This window comes from Salvelinus alpinus, chromosome 2 (genome assembly GCF_045679555.1).
Source record: "Salvelinus alpinus chromosome 2, SLU_Salpinus.1, whole genome shotgun sequence".
Taxonomy (NCBI): domain Eukaryota; kingdom Metazoa; phylum Chordata; class Actinopteri; order Salmoniformes; family Salmonidae; genus Salvelinus; species Salvelinus alpinus.
In genome coordinates, this window is record NC_092087.1 from 110,128,275 (window position 1) to 110,152,628 (window position 24,354).

Genomic DNA, 24,354 nt, shown 5'->3' on the forward strand with positions numbered 1-24,354 from the left:
GTAATGTCAACTTTATACATTTCTATCCCAGGACCACTCAATTTTCAAATTCTCAAAAAATTTGCTGTAGATTACCCAGAATCCCATACCTTTATCACTGAGTGTATTACACCGAGTGTAATGTAAACACACGAGCAGCGCAGTGGTCTACGGTACGGCACCTCAGTGCTAGAGGCGTCACTACAGACCCTGGTTCAAATCCAGGCTGTATCATAACAGGCCGTGAGTGGGAGTCCCATAGGGCAGCGCACAATTGGCCCAGCATCGTCTGGGTTAGGGTTTGGCCGTGGTTGGCCGTCAATGTAAATAAGAATTTGTTCTTAACTGACTTGCCTAGTTAAATAAAGGTTAAATATATTTAAAACATGTAGCTTCATTCACCGTTACACCGTTACACTGGCATACAAACTCAGTAGCACAGAGTAGATCATCCATATGACCTTGGGAAATAGTGCATTGTGGGTAGTTTAGAAGATTTCCAGAAATAAGTAAAAAAAAATATGTAATAACGCAAAAACATAACTGTTTGCACTTATAGGTAACCATATCGTGACTACAACTAGCTTACTAAGTCTTTAACCACACTGGTGAGTAAAAACTAATGCTCCCTACACTTTAACTTGTTGTCTGAAGATATAATATACATTTTACTCAACTGCGTTACCCATTCCAGTCAGCAGATGGCGGTCTAGAAATTTAAGGCGACGCTGTTGGTGTGACGTATAATCTAGTGGACGGAACGTTTCTTTCAGCAGCAGCAACAGTTCGTCAGACACCTCGGTAGCTTGCTAGACAAAATAGCCGAACAAATATAGCTCTTTAGACGCTTTAGTGTATATTAGCCACTGTGTTTTAAACCCACTTCTATCGTCTAGTTAGTTATCCGATTTAATTTAATATTTACGGTGTTGTTATTAGTCAGCAAGCGGGCTTGTTAAGTTAGCATTAGCCTAGCTAGCTAACATCCCCGACCATGCGGTCACTAAGCTACTCTCCTGCTAAAGGAGATGAGGATATCACAGTAAAACAAGAAGTAGAGGGTGGGGCTGTTACAGTGAAAGAAGAAGAGAAAGACGTTTCAGTGAAAGAAGAGGAAGACGCGTTCAGAGTGAAAGAGGAGGAGGATGCAGTTTATGGAGTGAAAGAGGAGGAGGAAGAGATGACTGTTACATCGAAAAAGGAGGAGGAGGAAACTGGATATCTGGGCCCGGTTTCCCAAACACATCTTAAGGCATCCAATGGTTCTAACGATGAACTTAGCCATAAGATGGTTTTGGGAAACCGTTCCCTGATTAACACTAGTAAGTACTGTCTTAAAAACAGAGACACAAACTCTGCAGTTGTTGAACTGATGTGTGGTGTTAAAGGGGAAATCTGCAATTGCTACATCCATATTGTGACTTTTAAATTGTTTATTTATAGCCATTGATTCTTGAAGAATATAACACATGCCTCATGAGCTTAGTTCAACTGTTGTGCCCATCAGAACCCCAAATAAGCTTTTTTTACTCCAATGTTTAGAAACAATGTAAATCAACCCTGTATAGCCTCAACATGGTTAAAACTATAATGTTGATATCTTGGATAGTCAGTCCTTGCATCCATAGGTCTGTCTGTCTCTAGTTACATTTCTCCAACCCCATAATCATCTTATTACCAAAACAGTGGTGGAATGACAGATTTGTTATTGTTTGAACTGCAGATTGCTGGGTTGTGTGGATTTTTTAAACAGCAACAAAATGGCTGCCCAGAGACTTGGTTTGGTAAACAGCTGAGGGATGGGGGAAGGAGAAGTGTAACCAATCAAGTGAAAGGGCAAGAGCTGGAAATATTTTACGAAAATACTTTGAGGAACTATTGTCATTCGCAATTGATTTCATTAAGACTTTGTTTACTTGCTGTTTGAGGTGAAGAAAAAATTACTTTGAGAAGCTCCACAACTCATTAGTGGTGCAGCGTTAAGACAATGAGAAGTACTATCAGACATCCCCAAATGGGCACATTTATTGGCCTACATTTGTGTGCAGGCCAGGTAGACTAATCCTACTTCTATATGCGCAATCAGGTGTGCGTCCTTACTCAACATTGACAGGAGTGTTTCAAATGAACGACAATTTAATAAATTGACAAAACTGGCGTATCTTGCGGGGTCAGGTCTGGGTGGTCTGCCAGGGGCTGTTTCATTTAGTATCCGTTTGGGTCAGCATTATGAAAACCTAGTTTCCCTCCTTCAGGGAACAGTAGTTATAGTCAGCTTATGATAAACTTCAACGTAAATACTGGATCTTGCTGTCGGACAATTTTGACAGTCAAATTACAAACATCACGACATGCAACAACAACCAAAGTGCTTCTTCATTCATTACTCTGGTAAAGACAGTTATGCCGTGCTCCATGTTGGATCCAACATCCCTAACAAATTGATGTTTATAATGTTATTGTCTGATTGATTTACTGTAGGGCCTCGTTAGTCTGTTTGGACACAGAGATACTTAGCTCATAATGTGTAGAGAACTGTTCCTTGATGGATAGACTATTATACAAAACACAGAGCTATTTTCCTTTATTCAGGACATTTAGAATGACAACCCATTACAGAGTAGCCTAGTGGGATTATTCACAAAATTATCTAGTGATCAGGTTATGAAATGCCATGACAGACATTTTAGTTTCCATGTTTCACCTGAAATATTAAATTATTTATAGTCCTAGGTCTGTGTTGTTGTTAGGTGAAGTTATGGGCCAATTTGTTCAACACTTCGTGTACAAACCCTCATTGTCAGGCTGATGGAGCCAAAGAGCATTTTACTGGTTGAAGTCGTTTTTAAATATAAAGTAGTACATTTTAGACAATAACACAAACATATCAATCAGGACATTCAAACGAGCCTTACAGTTATAATCCAAAGTAGTGTGAAATGCACTCTAACCTGGAAATGGAGGCTATTTTTGCTGTCCGCCTATGAGAACTCCCCTGAGTTTTCCCCCATGGTGGTGAATTAGTGAATAGACACAGAGCTTAATGTGAGTTTCATTGAGTAGCACTCCTGATCTTGTGCTGTAATATTCAGAATACATTGTGGAAAAACTAAAATCTTGGCTCACCATTTTTGCTCTATGCAGATATACTAAATCCATAACTAGTGGTTTCCTCATTACCAGATATACTACATCCATAACTAGTGGTTTCCTCATTAGCAGATATACTACATCCACAACTAGTGGTTTCCCCATTACCAGATATACTACACCCATAACTAGTGGTTTCCTCATTACCAGATATACTACATCCATAACTAGTGGTTTCCTCATTACCAGATATACTACATCCATAACTAGTGGTTTCCTCATTAGCAGATATACTACACCCATAACTAGTGGTTTCCTCATTACCAGATATACTACATCCATAACTAGTGGTTTCCTCATTACCAGATATACTACATCCATAACTAGTGGTTTCCTTATTACCAGATATACTACGTCCATAACTAGCAGGGAGGAGTTTCTACAACCAGATTGTTTATGCATCGCCCTCGTGCTGCAATTTTAGCTACACAGGGCCAATATTGGAGACCAAAAGTCTCAAGAACATGAATAACTAATTTATAGTCTACAATCTTAGATGTTACTACTAATGTGAAAACAAGACAAAATATGACTTCTTGCTTCTTTTAAGACAATTGTCAAATAATTTTAACATTCATTACAGACATCAATTGTTGTACAACATCATGGTTATGCTGTTGGCATCACCTTTTACAGTGAATTGCCGCTGTTGTGGGCCTTCAATCATCTGTCTGACTTTTTTGTTCACACAGGAGAGAGATGGGACTATCGTGGATCCTCTGGGGAGCCTCAACAACCTCATGATGCTGACGAGGCAGAGAAGAGTCTCTCCACATCAGAACTCCTCCAGAAACACCAGCAGAGACCCACAGGGAAGAAATCTCATTGCTGCTCTGACTGTGGGAAAGGTTGCAAATCTTCATCAGAACTTAAAATACACCAGCGAGTACACACAGGAGAGAAACCTTATAGCTGTGGTCAATGTGGAATGAGTTTTACTACATCAAGCCATCTGACAGTACACCAGAGAACACACACAGGAGAGAAACCTTGTAGCTGTGATCAATGTGGGAAGAGTTTTACTGCATCTGGCTCTCTGACTCTACACCAGAGAACACACACAGGAGAGAAACCTTTTTGCTGTGATCAATGTGGGAAGAGTTTTGCTGCATATGGGACTCTGACTCAACACCAGAGAACACACACAGGAGAGAAACCTTACAGCTGTGGTCAATGTGGGAAGTGTTTTGGTCAATCTGGCCATCTGGTATTACACCAGAGAACACACACAGGAGAGAAACCTTATAGCTGTGATCAATGTGGGAAGAGTTTTGCTGCATATAGAACTCTGACTCAACACCAGAGAACACACACAGGAGAGAAATCTTATAGCTGTGGTCAATGTGGGAAGAGTTTTGGTCAATCTGGCCATCTGGTATTACACCAGAGAACACACACAGGAGAGAAATCTTACAGCTGTGATCAATGTGGGAAGAGTTTTACTACATCTGGCCATCTGACAAGGCACCAGAGAATACACACAGGAGAGAAGCCTAATAGCTGTGGTCAATGTGGGAAGAGTTTTACTACATCTAGCAATCTGACTATACACCAGAGAACACACACAGGAGAGAAACCTTACAGCTGTGATCAATGTGGGAAGAGTTTTACTACATCTGGCAATCTGACTACTGCGGATGGGCCCAAACGGCGGAAGATGCTACCTATCTCAGATAAAGTTAAACTTCTGGACATGCTAAGGGAAGGTAAAAGCTATGCAGCCGTTGCTCGCCATTACGGAATCAATGAATCTTCCGTTCGTTACATAAAGAAGGAGGAAAAAGACATAAGGACGACAGCAGCAGTCAATTTTAATACGAATGCAAAAAGGGTTGTAACTGTCCGCAACAAGACCATGGTACGGATGGAGACGGCATTAGCTCTGTGGATTAATGACTGCAGGAAAAAAAACATAACCCTGGATACAAACGTTATCTGCACAAAAGCGAGAATGCTGTATGAAAACTTTGCTGTCAGTGACGGGGAAGAGGGAGAGGATGCCGGGCCCTCAGCAAGTGCTGCTGACACAGTGGGAGAGGATGCCAGGCCCCCAGCAAGTGCTGCTGACAAAGTGCCAAGCGCATTTAATGCAAGCAAGGGCTGGTTTGAAAAGTTTAAGAAACGCTTTGGACTTAAAAATGTTTGTCTGCACGGTGAGATGGCGTCTGCGGATACCGCTGAGGCAGAAGCCTTCGTGAACAATAAATTCAAGGCGATCATTGAGGAGGGGGGATATAAGCCCGAACAAGTTTTTAACATGGATGAGACTGCCTTATTTTGGAAACGAATGCCCTCCCGCACCTTCATCATGCAGGAAGAAGCCAAAGCCCCAGGATTTAAAGTTCACAAAGACCGTTTGACCCTGGCTATGTGCGGAAATGCCGCAGGTTTCATGATTAAACCGGGGCTGATTTACAGGTCTAAAAATCCCAGGGCGCTGAAAAACAAAAATAAGGATGATTTGCCTGTTTACTGGATGTACAATGCAAAGGCTTGGATGACAAAAGCGCTCAATCTGGATTGGTTCAAAAACTGTTTCATCCCGGAGGTCAAGTGTTATTTGAGAGGAAAGGGACTGAACTTTAAAGTGCTTCTGCTCCTTGACAACGCCGGAGGTCACGGTAATGATTTGGCATATGATGGTGTGCAAATCGAATTTCTGCCGCCAAACACTACATCCCTGATTCAGCCCATGGACCAAGGAGTCATCCGTGCTTTCAAGGCTCTCTATACGCGCAACACCCTGCAACATCTTGTTGACGCTATGGACTCGGATCAAGATTTCTCACTGAAGGACTACTGGCGTGGATACACCATCGCATCGTGTCTCCAAAACATTCAGAGGGCCATTCAGGAAATGAAAACGGAAACTCTGAAGGCCTGCTGGAAAAAACTATGGCCAGAGGCAGTGCAAAACGCAACCGGAGGCTCGCTTGACGAGGTCCACCACTCTGCCGTAGAAACAGCTGTGAATCTGGCTAAACAGATTGGAGGAGACGGCTTTAATGACATGAGTCCGGATGACATAAACGCCCTGATTGATGGAGACGCACAGCCGCTGACCGATGCAGAGCTGGCAGAAATGACAAAGCCACAAAGCGACGATGAAAGAGAAGAGGGAGAAGAGGACACGAGAGATGAGGAGGAAGGACTAACGCTTGGTCGCTTAGCAACCATGGTGCGAATGGCCACTGAACTTAAGCGAGTAGCTGAGGAATGGGACCCTTTGATGAGCCGTTCATTACAGTTCTCCAACGTAATCGATGGTGGCATGTCGGTGTACAAGGATCTTTTTGCAAAGAAGAAAAAAGAGCGACAACAGCTGCCTATCACTATGTTCTTCTCCCGAACAAACACACCTGCACCGCGGGCTTCAGAAGAAGAGAACACTGCAGAGCGCAGTCAGGATGCAGCGGCCCAGTCTGAAGAGCAGTGAAACGGCCTACACGTGAGTCACTGTATTTGTATACATGTAATAGTTGCTAATTGTAAAAAAAAAATTTTTTTCTATTTCGCGGATTTCACTTATCGCGGGTCATTTTCGGAACGTAACCCCCGCGATAAACGAGGGATTACTGTATACACCAGAGAACACACACAGGAGAGAAACCTTATACCTGTAATCAATGTGGAAAGAGTTTTGGTCGATCTGGAGAGCTGACAGTGCACCAGAGAATACACACAGGAGAGAAACCTTACAGCTGTGTTCAATGTGGGAAGAGTTTTGGTCGATCTGGCAATCTGACTCTACACCAGAGAGAACACACAGGAGAGAAATCGTATAGCTGTGATCAATGTGACAAGAGATACTCTGATAAAATATCTCTGATCAAACATCAGAAAATACATACATGAAGGAGTTGTTTCATGATATCAATGAATTAATGTCACATTGTAGAACGTTTTTAACAATGTAGAAGGAGTATTTTTAGGAATTTCACAATGTAGAACCCTAAACGTTTGCCCCATTCAATTGATTTCAGCCTTAGGAAAAATCCAGGCTCTTGAAAGAGTACTATTCATGTGATTTAACAAAAAAGTGACACAAAAAGAGCTGTGTTACACTTACCATGTTGGTGACCCACTTGAATCAAAATGCAACACTTCAAAATGTAGCGATCTGTTTTCTATAAATTGTCCTCTAACCAGGGATGTTCACATTATTCCCAGATTCCATGTGGTTTTTGAGCTGTTAGTTTTAACAGGACATGCAACCTCATCTCCCTCCTCTCGGCACAATTGATTTCAACATGATATCGATGAGTGATTACAAATAAGTGTTGTGTTCCTTTGTTTAGCGACCCCTAAATTTAAATGCATCACTCCAAAATGTAGTTGACTGTTTTCTGCAGGTTGTCCTCTAACCAGTGAGGTAAAATATATCTCCCATTTCCATGTGTTTTTTTAGTTGTGTTAGTTTCAACAGCACATACAACCTGATTTTCCCCCCTAATCGGTATCAGTGATGTATTGCTACTTGTCAAAACAACAGCGTTTTTGGTGTTTGTGCAGTTTATAAAGTGCTTGTTTAAGTAATATGATTATTGTGGCATATGTTAGTGTATATAGTACATTTTATGTTTAGGTTTTCAATTTATCACAAACTGTTTCTGCATTTGGACTATTGATTTGGACACGTTTAAACTGTGACTTTGGGGATATCCCACCTAGCAAAATGTCACTGAAAATAAGACTATGACCGACGTACAATATAAGTTTGGTTTTACTTGAAAGTTGAAAAGAAAACTATTTAATTTCAACGTACTTGCAGCTTATACACATGGACGCAGTATAATAAATCGGTCTATAATCAATTTTATTAACAATCCTAATAAATTGAGTCATAAATATAAAATATATTTGTTGTCCTAAGGGGAAGGTGTTACAGACTTTTTGGTTTTGAGGTTGGACTTTAGCACGTCTTGCTCGTTAGCACGTCTAGCTCGTTAGCACGTCTAGCTCGTCAGCACGTCTAGCTCGTCAGCACGTTAGCATGGCTAGCTCATTAGCTCGTTAGCACGTAGGACGCACTGATTGGTGTCACCTTGTTAGTCAGTATGTGTTACACCCGTGTTACACCTGTGCTGGCTTGTCCATCTCGTTAGTGGGAAGGTGTTTCACCTGAGCTGGTCCAGGTTATATTTAAGAGTGTCTGGCCCAGTGCTCCAGTTGTCTTGATAGATGTGGAGAGTCAACACCTTTAGTTGCTCCACCTTTTTGGTTTGCTTCCTGTCTTTAAGTTTGTTGTGGGTTTTTCTTTTGTTTTCCTCTTCTTGGGCAGATTTAGTGGGTCTCATGGTGGGTGTCTTTTAGGTCCCAGTTGTTGTTACTAGTCAATTTCCAGTGGACACCCCCATAGTGTCTTTCAGAACCCCTTCTAAAAAACAAGCTAATATTTTGGGTTGGATATTGCATCCAATTAGTGTTTTAATGGAATTTCCTTAGAATGTTCATTAGTCTTTTGTTTGTTGTGTACTAAATATTTCTGTTTATTTTAATTTTTTAATTTTTCGTGTGAAGCCATTGTGTTGCATCATGTCTGAAATGTGCTGTATAAATAAAGCTTGATTTGATTTCAACAAATGAACCCAATGACCAATCAACAGACTCTTGGTCCGTCTTAGTATGAAAAACAGTATCACTTTTCCAGCCTGCTGAAGGCGTGGTGGAGTGGTAAACACCACCCCCGGCTCTACCAGGGGCTTGAGGTGGTCTCCCACAGCTCTGCTGGTGGAGTGGTAAACACCACCCCCGGCTCTACCAGGGGCTTGAGGTGGTCTCCCACAGCTCTGCTGGTGGAGTGGTAAACACCACCCCCGGCTCTACCAGGGGCTTGAGGTGGTCTCCCACAGCTCTGCTGGTGGAGTGGTAAACACCACCCCCGGTTCTACCAGGGGCTTGAGGTGGTCTCCCACAGCTCTGCTTATGTCATGTTCTGTGGCCTTGCCGTTCCATTTCTTGACTGCCCCTGCAACACAGAAATAAACGCGCATTTCGTAATGTTATATAAAACATTAAAAGTAATGGATATGAAGCATCTACGGCCTCAGTTACACCTGGCACCTAAATGTGACTTCTGTCATCCGATCACTCTAAACTGCATTAGGTTCAGATCTACCAGGATGGGCCTTTGACATAGTCTGGATGCAGTCAGGCCACTGAATATCCATAAGCAATGTCAAAAGAGATGTGGGGTAAAGTACATTGTACACAAATGACCTTCATAATATCGAAGAACAAATGTGTGTGCCTGAGGGGAAATCAACTTTCATACAGCCAAAAGGGGTGAGAAATTACACCAATATCAGTGGACAATTTGCTCTAATGTAAATAAACATAGACGATGGAACATATTCCCTTTTGCTGACGTGATGAACCACGAAGGGGCCAAAAATATTTACCATCTAAACCATGTGTGACCTCTCACCTCTCTGGCTGTAGAAGTGTTCTTCCTAACCAGTCCCTCAACAGCTCTCTGACTGAGCTCCACCCTCACTGGGTCTTCAGAGGAGAGGAAAGCTGAGGAGGGATGGAAGGGTGAATGGATCAGTCAGTCAAAAAAGTGTAGAGCTGCTGTCTATGTTGTCTGACAAAATCACTATTTTAGTAGTTCATTAAAGTAAATAAGGCTTTATGACTGCTGAATACCAACTATCAATCACTTAGATAATGTATTTTCAGGTAGCGATACATCCTTGGGACGTCCCTAGCACATTGAAGTTGACATTTAAAATGGTTAAGGTTAGGGTTTAGGGTAGGGATGTCCCAAGGATCCCGGATAGCATTGACCACCATGCATTCTTCTGTCTCTTTTACATAGCAGGTGTAAAATAAACAGACAAGACAAGTAGGCATGCAGTGCATTATGGTCATTGTAGTTTAAAAATATAATTTCATTATCCCAATCTGTATGTGGGGTTGTTAGAGAAGAATGTGATTGTCATCCCTAACAATCCATTCTAGCAGCTCATCAGGCTCTGTAAAAGTCTTCATTGATGACGTGTTCCTTCTATTCCAGGGGACAGCAGAGGAACTTCATCGATTCCACTCCTTCATCAATACAAGCAGTGAACATCTAGAATTCACCCTCACCTTTGATGCGCATGAAACAAGTTATCGGATGGTTGGACGATACTGTTCTCATCAATCATCTTAAACACTTAAACTGGAAATCAACCAATCCTCCATTGTTAACGCAAAGAAAGGTGCGACAGAGAGAAATATAATGGTGCAGTTTGAGGCCATGGAGAGTGATGCAGGAGCTGGAGGTGTGTTCTAGTGGGTCTGGGCAGGTGTGATGTAGTTAATGGAGATGGAGGTGTGTTCTAGTGGGTCTGGGCAGGTGTGATGTAGTTAATGGAGATGGAGGTGTGTTCTAGTAGGTCTGGGCAGGTGTGATGTAGTTAATGGAGATGGAGGTGTGTTATAGTGGGTCTGGGCAGGTGTGATGTAGTTAATGGAGATGGAGGTGTGTTCTAGTGGGTCTGGACAGGTGTGATGTAGTTAATGGAGATGGAGGTGTGTTCTAGTGGGTCTGGGCAGGTGTCATGTAGTTAATGGAGATGGAGGTGTGTTCTAGTGGGTCTGGGCAGGTGTGATGTAGTTAATGGAGATGGAGGTGTGTTCTAGTGGGTCTGGGCAGGTGTGATGTAGTTAATGGAGATGGAGGTGTGTTCTAGTGGGTCTGGGCAGGTGTGATGTAGTTGATGGAGATGGAGGTGTGTTCTAGTGGGTCTGGGCAGGTGTGATGTAGTTGATGGAGATGGAGGTGTGTTCTAGTGGGTCTGAGCAGGTGTGATGTAGTTAATGGAGATGGAGGTGTGTTCTAGTGGGTCTGAGCAGGTGTGATGTAGTTAATGGAGATGTGTTCTAGTGGGTCTGAGCAGGTGTGATGTAGTTAATGGAGATGTGTTCTAGTTAATGTAGTTATTGTTTGTATGTGTATGTATTGTATTGTTTATAAAATTTAAAACAAAATATTAAAAGTCCCAATGCAAAGTTACACCTCACTGTTCTATTTTTGGAGTCATTACATAAAACCAATCAGAATTCAGAAGAATGCCAAAGTCAGGTGTGAAGTAATATGGAGGACCAGCCTATATCCTATGATGTAAACTACAACAGAAATAACTTTAAATGTAGAACTTCAATTTAAACCAATCGTTTGCACTCATGACTTGAGTGATTAAAGTAAACCACAGTTTTGTAAATACATAACGCCATCTAACCAAATATCAAAGAATGTTAGCTATATGCAGTTATCTTAGCCAGCCAGCTAACATTAGCTATATGCAGTTATCTTAGCCAACCAGCTAACATTAGCTATCTAGCCAACTAGCTATTAGCCTAACCAGCGTAGCCAACTAGTACGGTTATGGTCAGCGAGACCAACTACCGGAGACCAGTTAGAACCCAACTAACAGTAAGCCAAGGTGGAAAAAGTTACAAAACTCCCGTAGTCTAATTCACAGAAAACATGCTGAAAAGTAGTGATGGGGAAACCAAGCTTCCTGAATCTTTGGCTCTTTCCAGCCAATTGTGTCCAAAATAGGTTCATTACTCAAGGCTTTGAGCGACACAGAATTTAGAACAGCCACATTTTTACAGATGAAGTCACACGCCGTAGCAGCGTAGCCATTATGTCATATATTAAACCACTGGCGGTGTTCGAGAGCATCAAATACATGCTGCATTGTGGGTAAACGGTGACTGGCTTACTGATCTATAAATAATAATGAGTAGTTATTTATGATGCAAGGTGATTTGTAAATTAGTCAATCAGCAGTCAGCAGCCACCTGCACTGTCGGCTGCAATGTCGAACGAGCCCAATACCAAACCAATCAGGTGTTCGACGAAATGATTCTTCAGACGTCGTTGATCACGTGCTGCTGATAAAGTGACACTCCTTTGAATTATACCGCTTAGCGACTTCAGTACATGCCTCATAGCTCCAGTCTCAAACTTAACCCCGTTCCTGCTGAAGAAGAGGGGATCTGCTGGATGGAGAAAGAAGCTCTCGCGAAAGAGGAGGAGGAAAAGGAGGCTGTTACAATACAAAAACAAGTAGAAGGTGAGGCTGTTACAGTGAAATAATTCTAACGATGAACGGGCCCTAACAAGTATGTTACAGTGAAAGAAGAGAAAGACGTTTCAGTTAAAGAGGAGGACACTAGTAAGTACTGTCTTAAATACAGAGGCATAAACTCTGTGGTTGTTGAACTGATGTTTGGTGTTAAAGGGGAACTATGCAATTGCTACATCCATATTTAGACTTTTAAATTATTTATTTATAGGCATTGATTCTTGAAGAATAAAACACATGCCTCATGAGCTTTGTTCAACTGTTTACCCCATCAGAACCCCAAATAAGCTTTTTTTCTCTCCAATGTTTAGAAACAATGTAAATCAACACTGTATAGCCTCAACATGGTTAAAACTATAATGTTGATATCATGGATGGTCAGTCCTTTCATCCATAGGTCTGTCTATGAATTTGAGAGTAGTTACATTTCTCCAGCCCCATCCATCATCTTATTACCAAAACAGTGGTGGAATTACAGCTTTGTTATTGGTTGAACTGCAGATTGGTTGATTGTTGTGTGGCTTTTTTAAAGGGGCAACCTAGTTTTTAAACAAACAAAATGGCTGCCCAGAGTCCTGAGCTGTGTTAGAATACTCATACTAACTGCACTATTTGTGAATTAAATTGAGTATATAGTCTGCTTATTGGTCATAGTATGATGTAGTTAGTATGAGTATTCTATTTGTGATGTTAATAGAGTATATAGTCTGCTTATTGGTCATAGTATGGATGTAGTTAGTATGCCAAAAGTTCCCGGATGTCGTACTAAATTCGCCAAAATATGACGTATACACGCAGTACTTTAGGGCCCATAATGCAATTCTTCAGGAAATGGGCGTGGCTTCAACGTTTTCAGATTTGAAGAAAATGGGGGGAAATATGCAGCCGAAGTCCAACGAGAGAGCGGATACAAATGAACTGCTTTAAATAATTATGACAAATGTTGAGCAATGCAATAAAGTAATGACTTTTCAAATAAGTTACCTTACACGTTATGTTAGCTACACTATGTTGATGATACATTTACTAGAAGAGTGAGACCAAGTTGAGATGCTGGACCAGGTGGATAAGGTATGATATAAGGCAGTTTATTAAAGTGTAAAGATATCTGAAATAGCACGGACCCTTTCATCAAGCTCAAATGGAACTATCCGAAAGAAGCCCAGATAACAGAGTGCAATAGACATTTTATACAGCACAGAAAGTAGGTTGAGTCTGGAAGTTCTGGTCCTCTGGTTGGTCCTGATGAGTTGGGCGAGGTCCCCTTCAGGCTAGTATCACTGTCTCATTGGTTCTGAGTAGAGTTCTTTGTCTTCAGAAATGTTCAGCTAAAACAGGAGATTAGGTGTGTGCGTAGATGTTCCTATTTTGACATTTCTGTGTGTCTCTGTAAAATGTTCAGACTGAAGAGGAGATTTTGTGTGTGCGTAGATGTTCCTGTCTTATCAGTGTTTATGAAAGGTTTGCGTCAGCCCTCTGTCCTTGGGTATGTGTGTGTCTCAGTATCTCGTGATATGCAGTACCAGGCACCCTTTTCTTATCAGTCTTTATGAAAGGCCTGTGTCAGCCATCTGTCTCTGGGTGTGTGTGGGTCTCAGTATCTGCTTATGAGTTTGTGAGAAACCCTGTTTGGAAAGAAGTTAGTTATAACAATGTAATAGCAAATATGCTTGTGTTGTAATAAATGATATTTATTACAAATATCCTTACAAAACGCATAGCATATCTTTACAGCAGTATGTACCAGTATGTGAGCTAGCTACCTAACGTTAGTTGGCTACTTATACATCAAACTTGCCAGTATAGTAACTATATTCTAACTAACTACCCAATGTTTATTGACTTGATTAGAGCGCAGAATAACCAATGAATTTAATAACGCTCAACACCCGTTGAATATGGCCGGTGTCAGTAAACATCTGCAAAAAAGCTCAAATTAAATTGTTGCCAGCAGCACAGTTAGTCACCAACGCTCTGGATAACATGAAAACAGCCTAACCAGCTCTGCTAGGGCAAGTAAAATGGTAAGAGTGAGGTTTTCTCTCATTTGTGTCTAGCAAGCTATCCAACGTTAGCCAGTTAGCTTGGGTGTTTTACTGTCATTGTGAGGTCAGAACGCTTGGATCGACCCTACTCCTCAGCCATATAGTATTTGTTTTTCAAACAGTGGCGTTATACGAGCTTATGTTTTGGTTTCTGGTGGGGTAATGCAATTGAAACATTTGAGGCATTTATAAGTTATATTCTTCAAGAATCAATGGTTATATAGTAAATGGGTCTTTCTATAACTGCCAGTGTAGATTTCCTGTTCGGGTCAAATAGTTAAGAGCTGTTGATAAGTCATTGTATAATATTCTGGCAATTCTTTTCATGCCATTACATTAAAGGCGAAAGATGGTCTTTTCTTAGCAAGGTGTTGCTTAAATAATGTTAGCTGCTGATCGCTAGTTAGCGGGCTAGCTAGCTTGCTAAATGTATTAAGAGTCAGAGCAAACGTAGCTAGTTAATACTGCCTGGTACCAGTGCTGGTGTAGGCCTAGATAAGCATGTTTGTGCAGCGGTATCTTATCAGAGAGGAGTAAGTGAAGTATGAATATGTTGGCTAGCTAGCCGGCTACATGAAGTAAGAAACAACATGTAATGTAACATCTAATTAGGGTCAACTGGAAACACTGTCCAACACTTTGGTTCTTACCATGTCTTCTTCTCTGAGGTTTGTCAGACTACACTCATCAGGTGTATTGCTGCCACCTACTGTACGGGGTTGTAAAAAATATCCAAAACGCAAAAAAATGTGGGATTAACAAATCATACTAATTACGTAAAATAAACACGAACCAAATTCACTCCACTACCCTGAATTTCAAACAAAAAGGGTACTATTCAGATCCCTACACAGGTTCAGGAACCTGGGAGGGGTGGAACGTCTTGCAAACTCCTCCAAGCTAATGCGGAAACTGCTAGTTTTGGACGATTCATTTAATTTATTATTGCAATTTATCACTTGCTCTATAAACATAACAAAGTCCACTTTGTTCACTATTCGTGTGTTGGGATCCTTCTCCTGCATGGCTTCACTGCAGACTGTGGGACATGAACTACCTTCTCCTCTCTTCTGCTTCAGCTATTTTCACTGCCTCCACATAGGACACCTGCTGGATGGGCCTGATCATCCTAGCTACTGTGACATCCTTCATCCGTACAGGGCACTCCGGGAACTCGGGAACGTGATTCCCATCACAATTACAACATGCTTCACCTGACTACGACATTTATTCCTTCGACAAACACTGCCACGTGTCCAAACTTTTTTACAATTGTAACACTGCAGCGGCTTCTGTATATCTCACTTAACCAGGTTTTACATAAGATGGGAGAACCACTTCACCAAACCACAGTAAAACCTTCCGTCTATCATTCATTTTAATCAACGTGCGTCTACCTGAAATGTTTAACCTAAACCACACAAAGCTTTCTCCTTTTGCGCTGTTGACACACAATCAGTATCATACCGCTCCTGGTCACTCGAACCGATTCCACTTTACCCAATTCATCCTTCACCATCTTTGAGACCGTTAACAGGTCACCCACAAAAACATCCTTGCTGATGATTCCCACTCTGACCCTAAACTGCTGTTCATTACCAACTTTAGCCCTTTTCACGCCACTGTTCTTCACCATCGTTCACTCAGTCTCACCAACTGTACAGAGTCAATGTGAGGGGGCACTGGTTAGTTGAGGTAATATGTACATGTAGGTAGAGTTAAAGTGACTGTTCTTCACCATCGTCCACTCAGTCTCACCAACTGTACTCACGCCAAGAGAATCCCACAATGCTTCCTCCATTGCTCCTCCAGTCATCCCTGGAATCCCTCGCTCTGTGCTGTGAAAGATGTGAGAGTTTGTGTTCTCAAAGTAGCATCTATATTGTTCTCATTCCAGCACATCTGTTGCTTCACCAACTTGTTATCCCTTTCATCTGCAATACTTGCTGTCATTTCCCTTCCTGATTTCCCTCTCTTGGATGTCTCCACCACGCTCCTATTCTGTCAGTAATTCCTCCCTGGTTTATTAATTGGTAGTCATGTCAAACAACAATATATTCAAGGTGCTGCACATTCTATTCCAAATCTAGAATTAGAGTTGTCATTATGTTTCCATGATTTCAACAGTTCACCAGTTAACTAAGCCTATAATGTGGACACCAAGGATGTGGATACCAAGGAACTTGAAGATTTCAACTGCTCCACTACAACCCCTTTGATGAGAATGGGGAGTTGCTCAGTGTTTAGTCCCAGGGTCCTTAGCTTAGTGATGAGCTTTGAGGGTACTATGGTGTTGAACGCTGAGCTGTAGTCGATGAATAGCATTCTCACATGGGTGTTCCTTTTGTCCAGGTGGGAAAGTGCAGTGTGGAGTGCAATAGAGATTGCATCATCTGTGGATCTGTTGGGGTGGTATGCAAATTGGAGTGGGTTTAGTGTTTCTGGGATAATGGTGTTGATGTGAGCCACGACCAGCCTTTCAAAGCACTTCATGGCTACAGACGTGAGTGCTACGGGTCGGTAGTCATTTAGGCAGATTACCTTAGTGTTCTTGGGCACAGGGACTATGGTGGTCTGCTTGAAACATCTTGGTATTACAGACACAGACAGGGGATGACAATGTCAGTGAAGACCCTTGCAAGTTGGTCAGCGCATGCTTGGAGTACACGTCCTGGTAATCCGTGTGGCCTTGTGAATGTTAACATGTTTAAAGGTCTTACTCACATCGGCTGCGGAGAGCGTGATCACAAAGTTGTCCGGAACAGCTGATGCTGTCATGCATGTTTCAGTGTTACTTTCCTCGAAGTGAGCATAGAAGTAATTTAGCTGGTCTGGTAGGCTCGTGTCACTGGGCAGCTATCGGCTGTGCTTCCCTTTGTAGTCTGATGTGGAAAGCCCTGCCACATCCGACGAGGGTTGGAGCCGATGTTCAAGTGGTATATCAATCTCCCCAGGGTAGCAGTAATACGTTGAGAGATTTGTTCACAAAGGGTTACCCCTCCCATAGGTGGCTCATTATTGGGATTCATTGCTGATTCCTACCTGTAGCTCACTATGAAGTGTCTAGTGATACAGGTTAAGGTCTCTGTTGGAGATTGGTGGTTGGTAGTGGAGTCGAGGGAACAAGCAGGGTTGGACACGGCCATGTTATTATCCCACGCAGTCTCTGTGGTTCATTTGAACCCCGTTCCTGGGAATTAGATTTGATTACAAATCGTCCCAGTCTGTTACCACAGAAGGGGTCCGTTTGTCCCATTTCCAGCAAGGTTACGAGGCGCTTTGTCATTTCCAGAGTCAGTTTATTTTGGTACTGTCCATATGTAGCTTGTTTTTGGTCACAGAATGGCTGAATAAGTGCAACATATTACCTGGAGCTAACTATGCAGAGCATAGCACATGTCGAATGACTTTAGCTTCCCTCCAGGCCTGAGGGCACACGCTCTCTAGTAGACTTAAATTAAAGATACGGAAAATAGGAGTGGCAATATAGTCCGCTATTATCCTCAGTAATTTTCCATCTAGATTGTCAGACCCCGGTGGCTTGTCATTGTTGATAGACAACAATAATTTTTTCACCTCTTCCACACTGACTTTACGGAATTCTAAATTACAATGCTTGTCTTTCATAATTTGGTCAGATATACTTGGATGTGTAGTGTCAGCGTTTGCTGCTGGTATGTCATGCCTAATGAAAAAATCATAAAAGTAGTGGGCTTTGTGATGAATGAGCCGTCTGATTCAGTACATTTTTCCCCAAAATTGTATGTAAGGTTCTCCAAAGCTTTTTACTGTCATTCTTTATGTCAATTGTCTTTGTTTCATTGTGTCGTTTTTTTATTTTTATTCAGTTTAGTCACATGATTTCTCAATTTGCAGGATGTTTGCCAATCGGTTGTTCAGCCAGACTTATTTGCCATTCCTTTTCCCTCATCCTTCTTTACCATACCATTTTTCAATTCCTCATCAATCCACTGGGATTTAACAGCTTTTACAGTCATTTTCTTAATGGGTGCATGCTTATTAGTAACTGGAATAACCAATTTCATAAATGCGTGCAGCGTCTGGTTGCTCCTCATTACACACCACAGAGCAGCAAATATTCTTTACATCATCAACATAGGAATCACCCGTTTTATTAAAGAATTGAGACACACAAATGACTGGAGGGAACCAGAGATCAAGATAGCCTAACCATAAGGAAAAAAACTCTTCCTTAGCATTCCCCTCACGCTGTGGCTGGTCTTCGTAAATTCTGACGTTATGCTCCTGAAGTTTCCAGTAATAGGCTACAACAGCAGTCGGCAACCTTTTCCATTTGCAGTGCCAATTTATCTGACCATTTCTACTGATCTGGTGCCAGTTATGATTTTCATATTCACATTTTACTGGAACAGTTTAATTTAATTTATAATAGTAATAACAATTATAATAGTCTTTGTATCTCAAAATCATTGTCTGTGATTAATCTACATTCTATCTAAATGAAAATTATACAAATCTAAATAACTTTTATTGCCATTGCCAACTATGTAAAAATAGCCTACATAAAGCCAACAAATAAAAACAGCTAGAAAATATCCAGATAAAAATAAATCACATTGGCTGCGCATGGCCTGTCTACATAGAACTTGAAACATTGTATCAACTATCACCTAGGTCAGTCCGAAACTTGATATAAAATATTCTGGGCCCTGAGAGTTTCCCGTGCCAGTGAGTTTGGGACAGACACAGCTGTAGGCTATTTGTGTAAGGGATAAGAAGTAATAAGGTATTTTATGACATTTCCACTGGATCAGAGCATTACATTTTTCCCTTTCATGTCAAGTGTTTATCAAGAGTGAGAGCTGGAAATATTTTACAAATACTTTGAGGAACTATTGTCATTCGCCAATTGATTTTAGTAAGACTTTGTTTACTTTCTGTTTGAGGTGAAGAGAAAATTACTTTGAGAAGCTCCACAAATCATTAGTGGTGGTGTGTAAATACTATCAGACATCCCCAAATAGGTGCATCGCTCTCTGCCCTTTGTGTTTGCTAAAACGCAATTTGGTTGCAGAAACTCCTCCAAGCTAATGCGGAAACCGCTAGTTATACCATAGACCTACTGTAGGACCAATAACTTCACCTAACAACAACATAGACCTACTGTAGGACCCATAACTTCACCTAACAACAACATAGACCTACTGTAGGACCCATAACTTCACATAAAACATAGAACAACAACATAGACCTAGACCTACAGAAAGGTGCCTATATTGGAGACCAAAAGTTGTCTGGCACACTGCTTTGGATTTCAACAACTTTAAAAACATATTTCTAGCATACAATCGTTGATGTTACTACTAATGGGAAAACAAGACAAAATATGACTTGTTGTTCACTTGACTGTCTTAAGACAAATGTCAAATAATTAACATTCATTACAGACATCATTGTTTGTACAACATCATGGCTACGCTGTTGGCATCAGCTTTTTACAGTGGATTTTTGCTGTTGTGGGCCTTAAACCATCTGTCTGACTTTGTTCACACAGGAGAGAGACGTGACTATAGTGGATCCTCTGGGGGGTCTCAACAACCTCATGATGCTGACGAGGCAGAGAAGAGTCTCTCCACATCAAAACACCTCAAGAAACACCAGCAGAGACCCACAGGGAAGAAATCTCAGTTCTGCTCTGACTGTGGGAAAGGTTGCACATGTTCATCAGAACTTAAAATACACCAGAGAACACACACAGGAGAGAAACCTTATAGCTGTGATCAATGTGGGAAGAGTTTTACTATATCTAGCTCCCTGACTTCACACCAGCGAACACACACAGGAGAGAAACCTTATAGCTGTGATCAATGTGGGAGGAGTTTTACTACATCAAGCTCTCTGACTATACACCAGAGAACACACACAGGAGAGAAACCTTATAGCTGTGATCAATGTGGGATGAGTTTTACGGCATCTAGCTCTCTGACTGTACACCAGAGAACACACACAGGAGAGAAACCTTATACCTGTGATCAATGTGGGAAGAGTTTTACTATATCTAGCTCTCTGACTGTGCATCAGAGAACACACACAGGAGAGAAGCCTTATACCTGTGATCAATGTGGCATGAGTTTTACTACATCTAGCCATCTGAATCGACATCAGAGAACACACACAGGCGAGAAACCTTATATCTGTGATCAATGTGGGAAGAGTTTAACTACATCTAGCCATCTGACTGTACACCAGAGAACACACACAGGAGAGAAGCCTTATACCTGTAATCAATGTGGAAAGAGTTTTACTCAGCATACCAGCCTGATAGTACACCAGCGGACACACACAGGAGAGAAACCTTATACCTGTAATCAATGTGGAAAGAGTTTTACTCAGCATACCGGCCTGATAGTACACCAGAGAACACACACAGGGGAGAACCAGAGAACACACACAGGGGAGAAATCTTATAGCTGTGATCAATGTAGGAAAAGATTTGCCAGATCTATCTATCTAACTTTCCACCAGAGAACACACACATTAGAGAAATATTTTGTCTGTGACCAATGTGGGAAGAGATTTACCAGATTTCGCTATCTAACTATACACCAGAGAACACACACAGGAGATAAACCATATAGCTGTGATCAATGTGGGAAGAGTTTTAGTACATCTGGCTGTCTGACAGAACACCAGAGAACACACACAGGACAGAAACCTTATAGCTGTAATGTATAGCAGAGATAATCTGATAAAGGATCTCGGATTCAACATCAGAAAATACATGTTGTTGTTTCATGATATCAATGAAATAATGTTTTTAATATTGTGGAAGTATTTTAGTAACGTCAAAATATAGAATGTTTTAACATTGTAGTAGCAGTATTCTAATGATGTCACAATATAGAATGTTTTAACATTGTAGTAGGAGTATTTTAATAATGTCACAATGTAGAATGTTTTAACATTGTAGAAGGTGTATTTTAATGATGTCACAATGTAGAATGTTTTAACATTGTAGAAGGAGTATTTTAATGATGTCACAATGTAGAATGTTTTAACATTGTAGAAGGAGTATTTTAATGATGTCACAATGTAGAACCCTAAACGTTTGTCCCCTGTTCTATTGATTTCAACATGATATGGATATTAGCCTCAGGGGGAAATCCAGGCTCTGAATTGAAAGAGTACTATTTATGAGATTTAACAAAATGTGACTAACAAAAATAGAGTTGTGTTACACTTAACACGTTGGTGACCCACTTGAATCAAAATGCAACACTTCAAAATGTTTAGGTTTTCAATATATCCCAAACTGTTTCTGCATATTGGTTATTGATTTGGACACGTTAAAACTGTGTTTTGACATTGCGCTATTCCCACTTAGCAAAATGTCATTGAAAAGACGTTGAAAAGAAGACTATCCCCGAAGTCCAATATATGTTCGGTTGAAAGTGAAAGTTAAAAAATATGTATTTTCGGGTCGTTTTTTAAATTACTTGAAAACAACTTAATTTCAAGGTACTTGCAGCCTAAACACATGGACGCAGTATAATAAATTGGTCTATAATCAATTTTATTAACAATCCTACATCACTCCAGTATTTATTGACTACATTCAAGTGCTAATTGTCTTTATTCCACTACTGAAGAAGCATGATTCAAATCACCTCATATATTCAAACATTCAGCCTGACAAAAGATACATGTTTTATTATTCCATGCCTCACCATTAAGTTAATTATTGCCAATACATATTAACAAAGGGGTGTACATTTGCTTTTGATATTTACAATTCATGTAACATTTAGTCATAATTATTGATGCAACCAGCTGACAATTTTTGGGTAAAATTATATTGAAATTGTTATCCTGCTTTTAGAATATCAGGGATCATTCTCAGATGTACCAACCCACATGTACTAGAGCATGACATTGGGGACTGGGCCCCGATCCAACAACATGCCTATCGAGTGAACCCTGAAAAGAGAAGCTCGGGATATTGCAGGAGCTCTTGAAATCATGACTAATACAATTTGATTTGAGTTTTGTTTGGTCTTTCCAAGGCGATGAGAGTTCTAGAAGCTAGTGGGTTTTAGGAAGACGAGAGTTCTAGAAGCTTGTGAGTTATAGTTAGTAGAAAGTAAAATATTTTTTTTTATATGATTGTATATATTTTTTTCATTTATGTTTTGAGGTTGGACTTTAGCACGTCTAGCTCGTTAGCACGTCTAGCTCGTTAGCACGTCTAGCTCGTTAGCACGTCTAGCTCGTTAGCACGTAGGACGCACTGATTGGTGTTACCTCGTTATTCAGTATGTGTTACACCTGTGCTGGCTTGTCCATCTCGTTAGTGGGAAGGTGTTTCACCTGAGCTGGTCCAGGTTCTATTTAAGAGTGTCTGGCCTAGTGCTCCAGTTGTCTTGATAGATGTGGAGAGTCTCCACCTTTTTGGTTTGCTTCCTGTCTTTAAGTTTATTGTGGGTTTTTCTTTTGTTTGCCTCTTCTTGGGCAGATTTAGTGGGTATCATGGGTGGTGTCTTTTAGGTCCCAGTTGTTGTTACTAGTCAACTTTCAGTCGACACCCCCATAGTGTCTTTGAGAACCCCTCCTAAAAAAAAAGCTTATATTTTGGGTTGGATATTGCATCCAATTAGTGTTTTAATCAATAGCATTTCCTTAGAATGCTCATTGGTCTTTCAGTTGTTAATCTTCTGTTTTTTTTATCCTGTTATTTTTGTGTACTAAGTATTTCTGGTTATTTTCATTGTTTTCTCCTGTGAAGCCATTGTGTTGCATCCATGTCTGAAATGTGCTGTATAAATAAAGCTTGATTTGATTTTAAGAAATGAACCCAATGACTGATCAATCAACAGACTCTTGGTCCATCTTTGTATGAAAATCAGTCTTAATCCCACTTTTCAAGCCTGCTGAAGGCGTGGTGGAGTGGTGAACACCACCCCCGGCTCCACCAGGGGTTTGAGGTGGTCTCCCACAGCTCTGCTTATGTCATGTTCCGTGGCCTTGCCGTTCCAATTCTTGACTGCCCCTGCAACACAGAAAGAAACACATTTAGTCATATTATATGAAACACTCAAAGTAATGGATGTGGAGCATCTATGGCCTCAGTTACACCTGGCACCTAACTGTGACTTCTGTCATCTGATCACTCCAAGCTGCATTAGGTTCAGATCTACCAGGATGGGCCTTTGACATAGTCTGGATGCAGTCAGGCCACTGAATATAAATAAGCAATGTAAAGAGATGGGGTGAATGAGTTGGGAAAAGAACATTTGACACAAATTACTAACATAATATCAAAGAACAAATGTGTGTGCCTGAGGGGAAATTAACTTTCATACAGCCAAAAGGGGTGAGAAATTACACCAATACAATTTGCACTAACGTAAATAAACATAGATGATGGAACATATTCCCTTTTGCTTACGTGATGAACCACTAAGGGGACAAAAATATTTACCATCTAAACCATGTGTGGCCTCTCTGGCTGTAGAAGTGTTCTTCCTAACCAGTCCCTCAACAGCTCTCTGACTGAGCTCCACCCTCATTGGGTCTTCAGAGGAGAGGAAGGCTGAGGAGGGATGGAAGGATGAATGGATCAGTCAGTCAATAAAGTGTAGAGCTGCTGTCTGACAAAATCACTATTTAGTAGTTCATTAAAGTAAATAAGGCTTTATGACTGCTGAATACCAACTATCAATCACTTATATCATGTATTTTCAGGTAGAGATACATCCTTGGGACGTCCCTAGCCCATTGAAGTTGACCTTTAAAAGGGTTAAGGTAGGGTTTAGGGTAGGGATGTCCCAAGGATCCCAGATGGCATTGACCATTGTGCATTCTTCTGTCTCTTACATAGCAGGTGATGGGTTCTGACTTCTGAACTTGAAGTCCCTGGTTCGAGCCCAGGGCTGTTACACATTATTCAGTCTCTTTTACATAGCTGGTGTAAAGGAAAGACAGACAAGACAAGTAGGTGCGCAGGTCATTATGGTCATTGTAGTTAAAAAAATGGCATCTAATTATACCAATCTGTGTGTGGGGTTGTTAGAGAAGAATGTGATTGTCATCCCTAACAATCCATTCTAGCACCTCAT

General features: G+C 41.0%; 3 protein-coding genes across 6 annotated transcripts in view; 2 read left to right on the forward strand and 1 right to left on the reverse strand.

Annotated features, from left to right (window-relative positions):
• Positions 1-24,354, reverse strand: part of LOC139549643 (zinc finger protein 180-like) — a 167,296-nt gene that overhangs the window by 119,368 nt on the left and 23,574 nt on the right. The window lies entirely within an intron of this gene.
• LOC139547766 (uncharacterized) lies at positions 688-11,133 on the forward strand. Its single transcript, XM_071356833.1, has 3 exons — positions 688-1,301; positions 3,822-6,577; positions 10,148-11,133. Exons 1-2 carry the CDS (start codon positions 974-976, stop codon positions 6,563-6,565), a joined length of 3,072 nt encoding a protein of 1,023 aa, XP_071212934.1. The 5' UTR covers positions 688-973; the 3' UTR covers positions 6,566-6,577; positions 10,148-11,133.
• LOC139548730 (zinc finger protein ZFP2-like) lies at positions 12,008-23,089 on the forward strand. Of its 4 annotated transcripts, XM_071358507.1 has the most exons (4): positions 12,015-12,113; positions 12,153-12,200; positions 12,261-12,302; positions 19,794-23,089. In XM_071358507.1, the coding sequence occupies exons 1-4, from the start codon at positions 12,068-12,070 to the stop codon at positions 20,972-20,974; spliced, it is 1,317 nt and encodes a 438-aa protein (XP_071214608.1). In that variant the 5' UTR covers positions 12,015-12,067; the 3' UTR covers positions 20,975-23,089. The 4 variants fall into 4 exon arrangements, with proteins under 4 accessions (XP_071214599.1, XP_071214617.1, XP_071214608.1 ...); XM_071358498.1 differs by having other exon boundaries at positions 12,008-12,200; XM_071358522.1 differs by lacking the exon at positions 12,261-12,302 and having other exon boundaries at positions 12,016-12,113.

What these genes read in the sequence shown, in the direction of transcription:
- LOC139547766 (XM_071356833.1), top strand. Translation starts at nt 974, where the DNA reads ATGCGGTCACTAAGCTACTCTCCTGCTAAAGGAGATGAGGATATCACA. An exon ending in CCGTTCCCTGATTAACACTA is followed by an intron (nt 1,302 to 3,821) that starts GTAAGTACTGTC and finishes TTGTTCACACAG; the next exon opens with GAGAGAGATGGGACTATCGT.
- LOC139548730 (XM_071358498.1), top strand. Translation starts at nt 12,068, where the DNA reads ATGCCTCATAGCTCCAGTCTCAAACTTAACCCCGTTCCTGCTGAAGAA. An exon ending in AATACAAAAACAAGTAGAAG is followed by an intron (nt 12,201 to 12,260) that starts GTGAGGCTGTTA and finishes AGTATGTTACAG; the next exon opens with TGAAAGAAGAGAAAGACGTT. An exon ending in AGTTAAAGAGGAGGACACTA is followed by an intron (nt 12,303 to 19,793) that starts GTAAGTACTGTC and finishes TTGTTCACACAG; the next exon opens with GAGAGAGACGTGACTATAGT.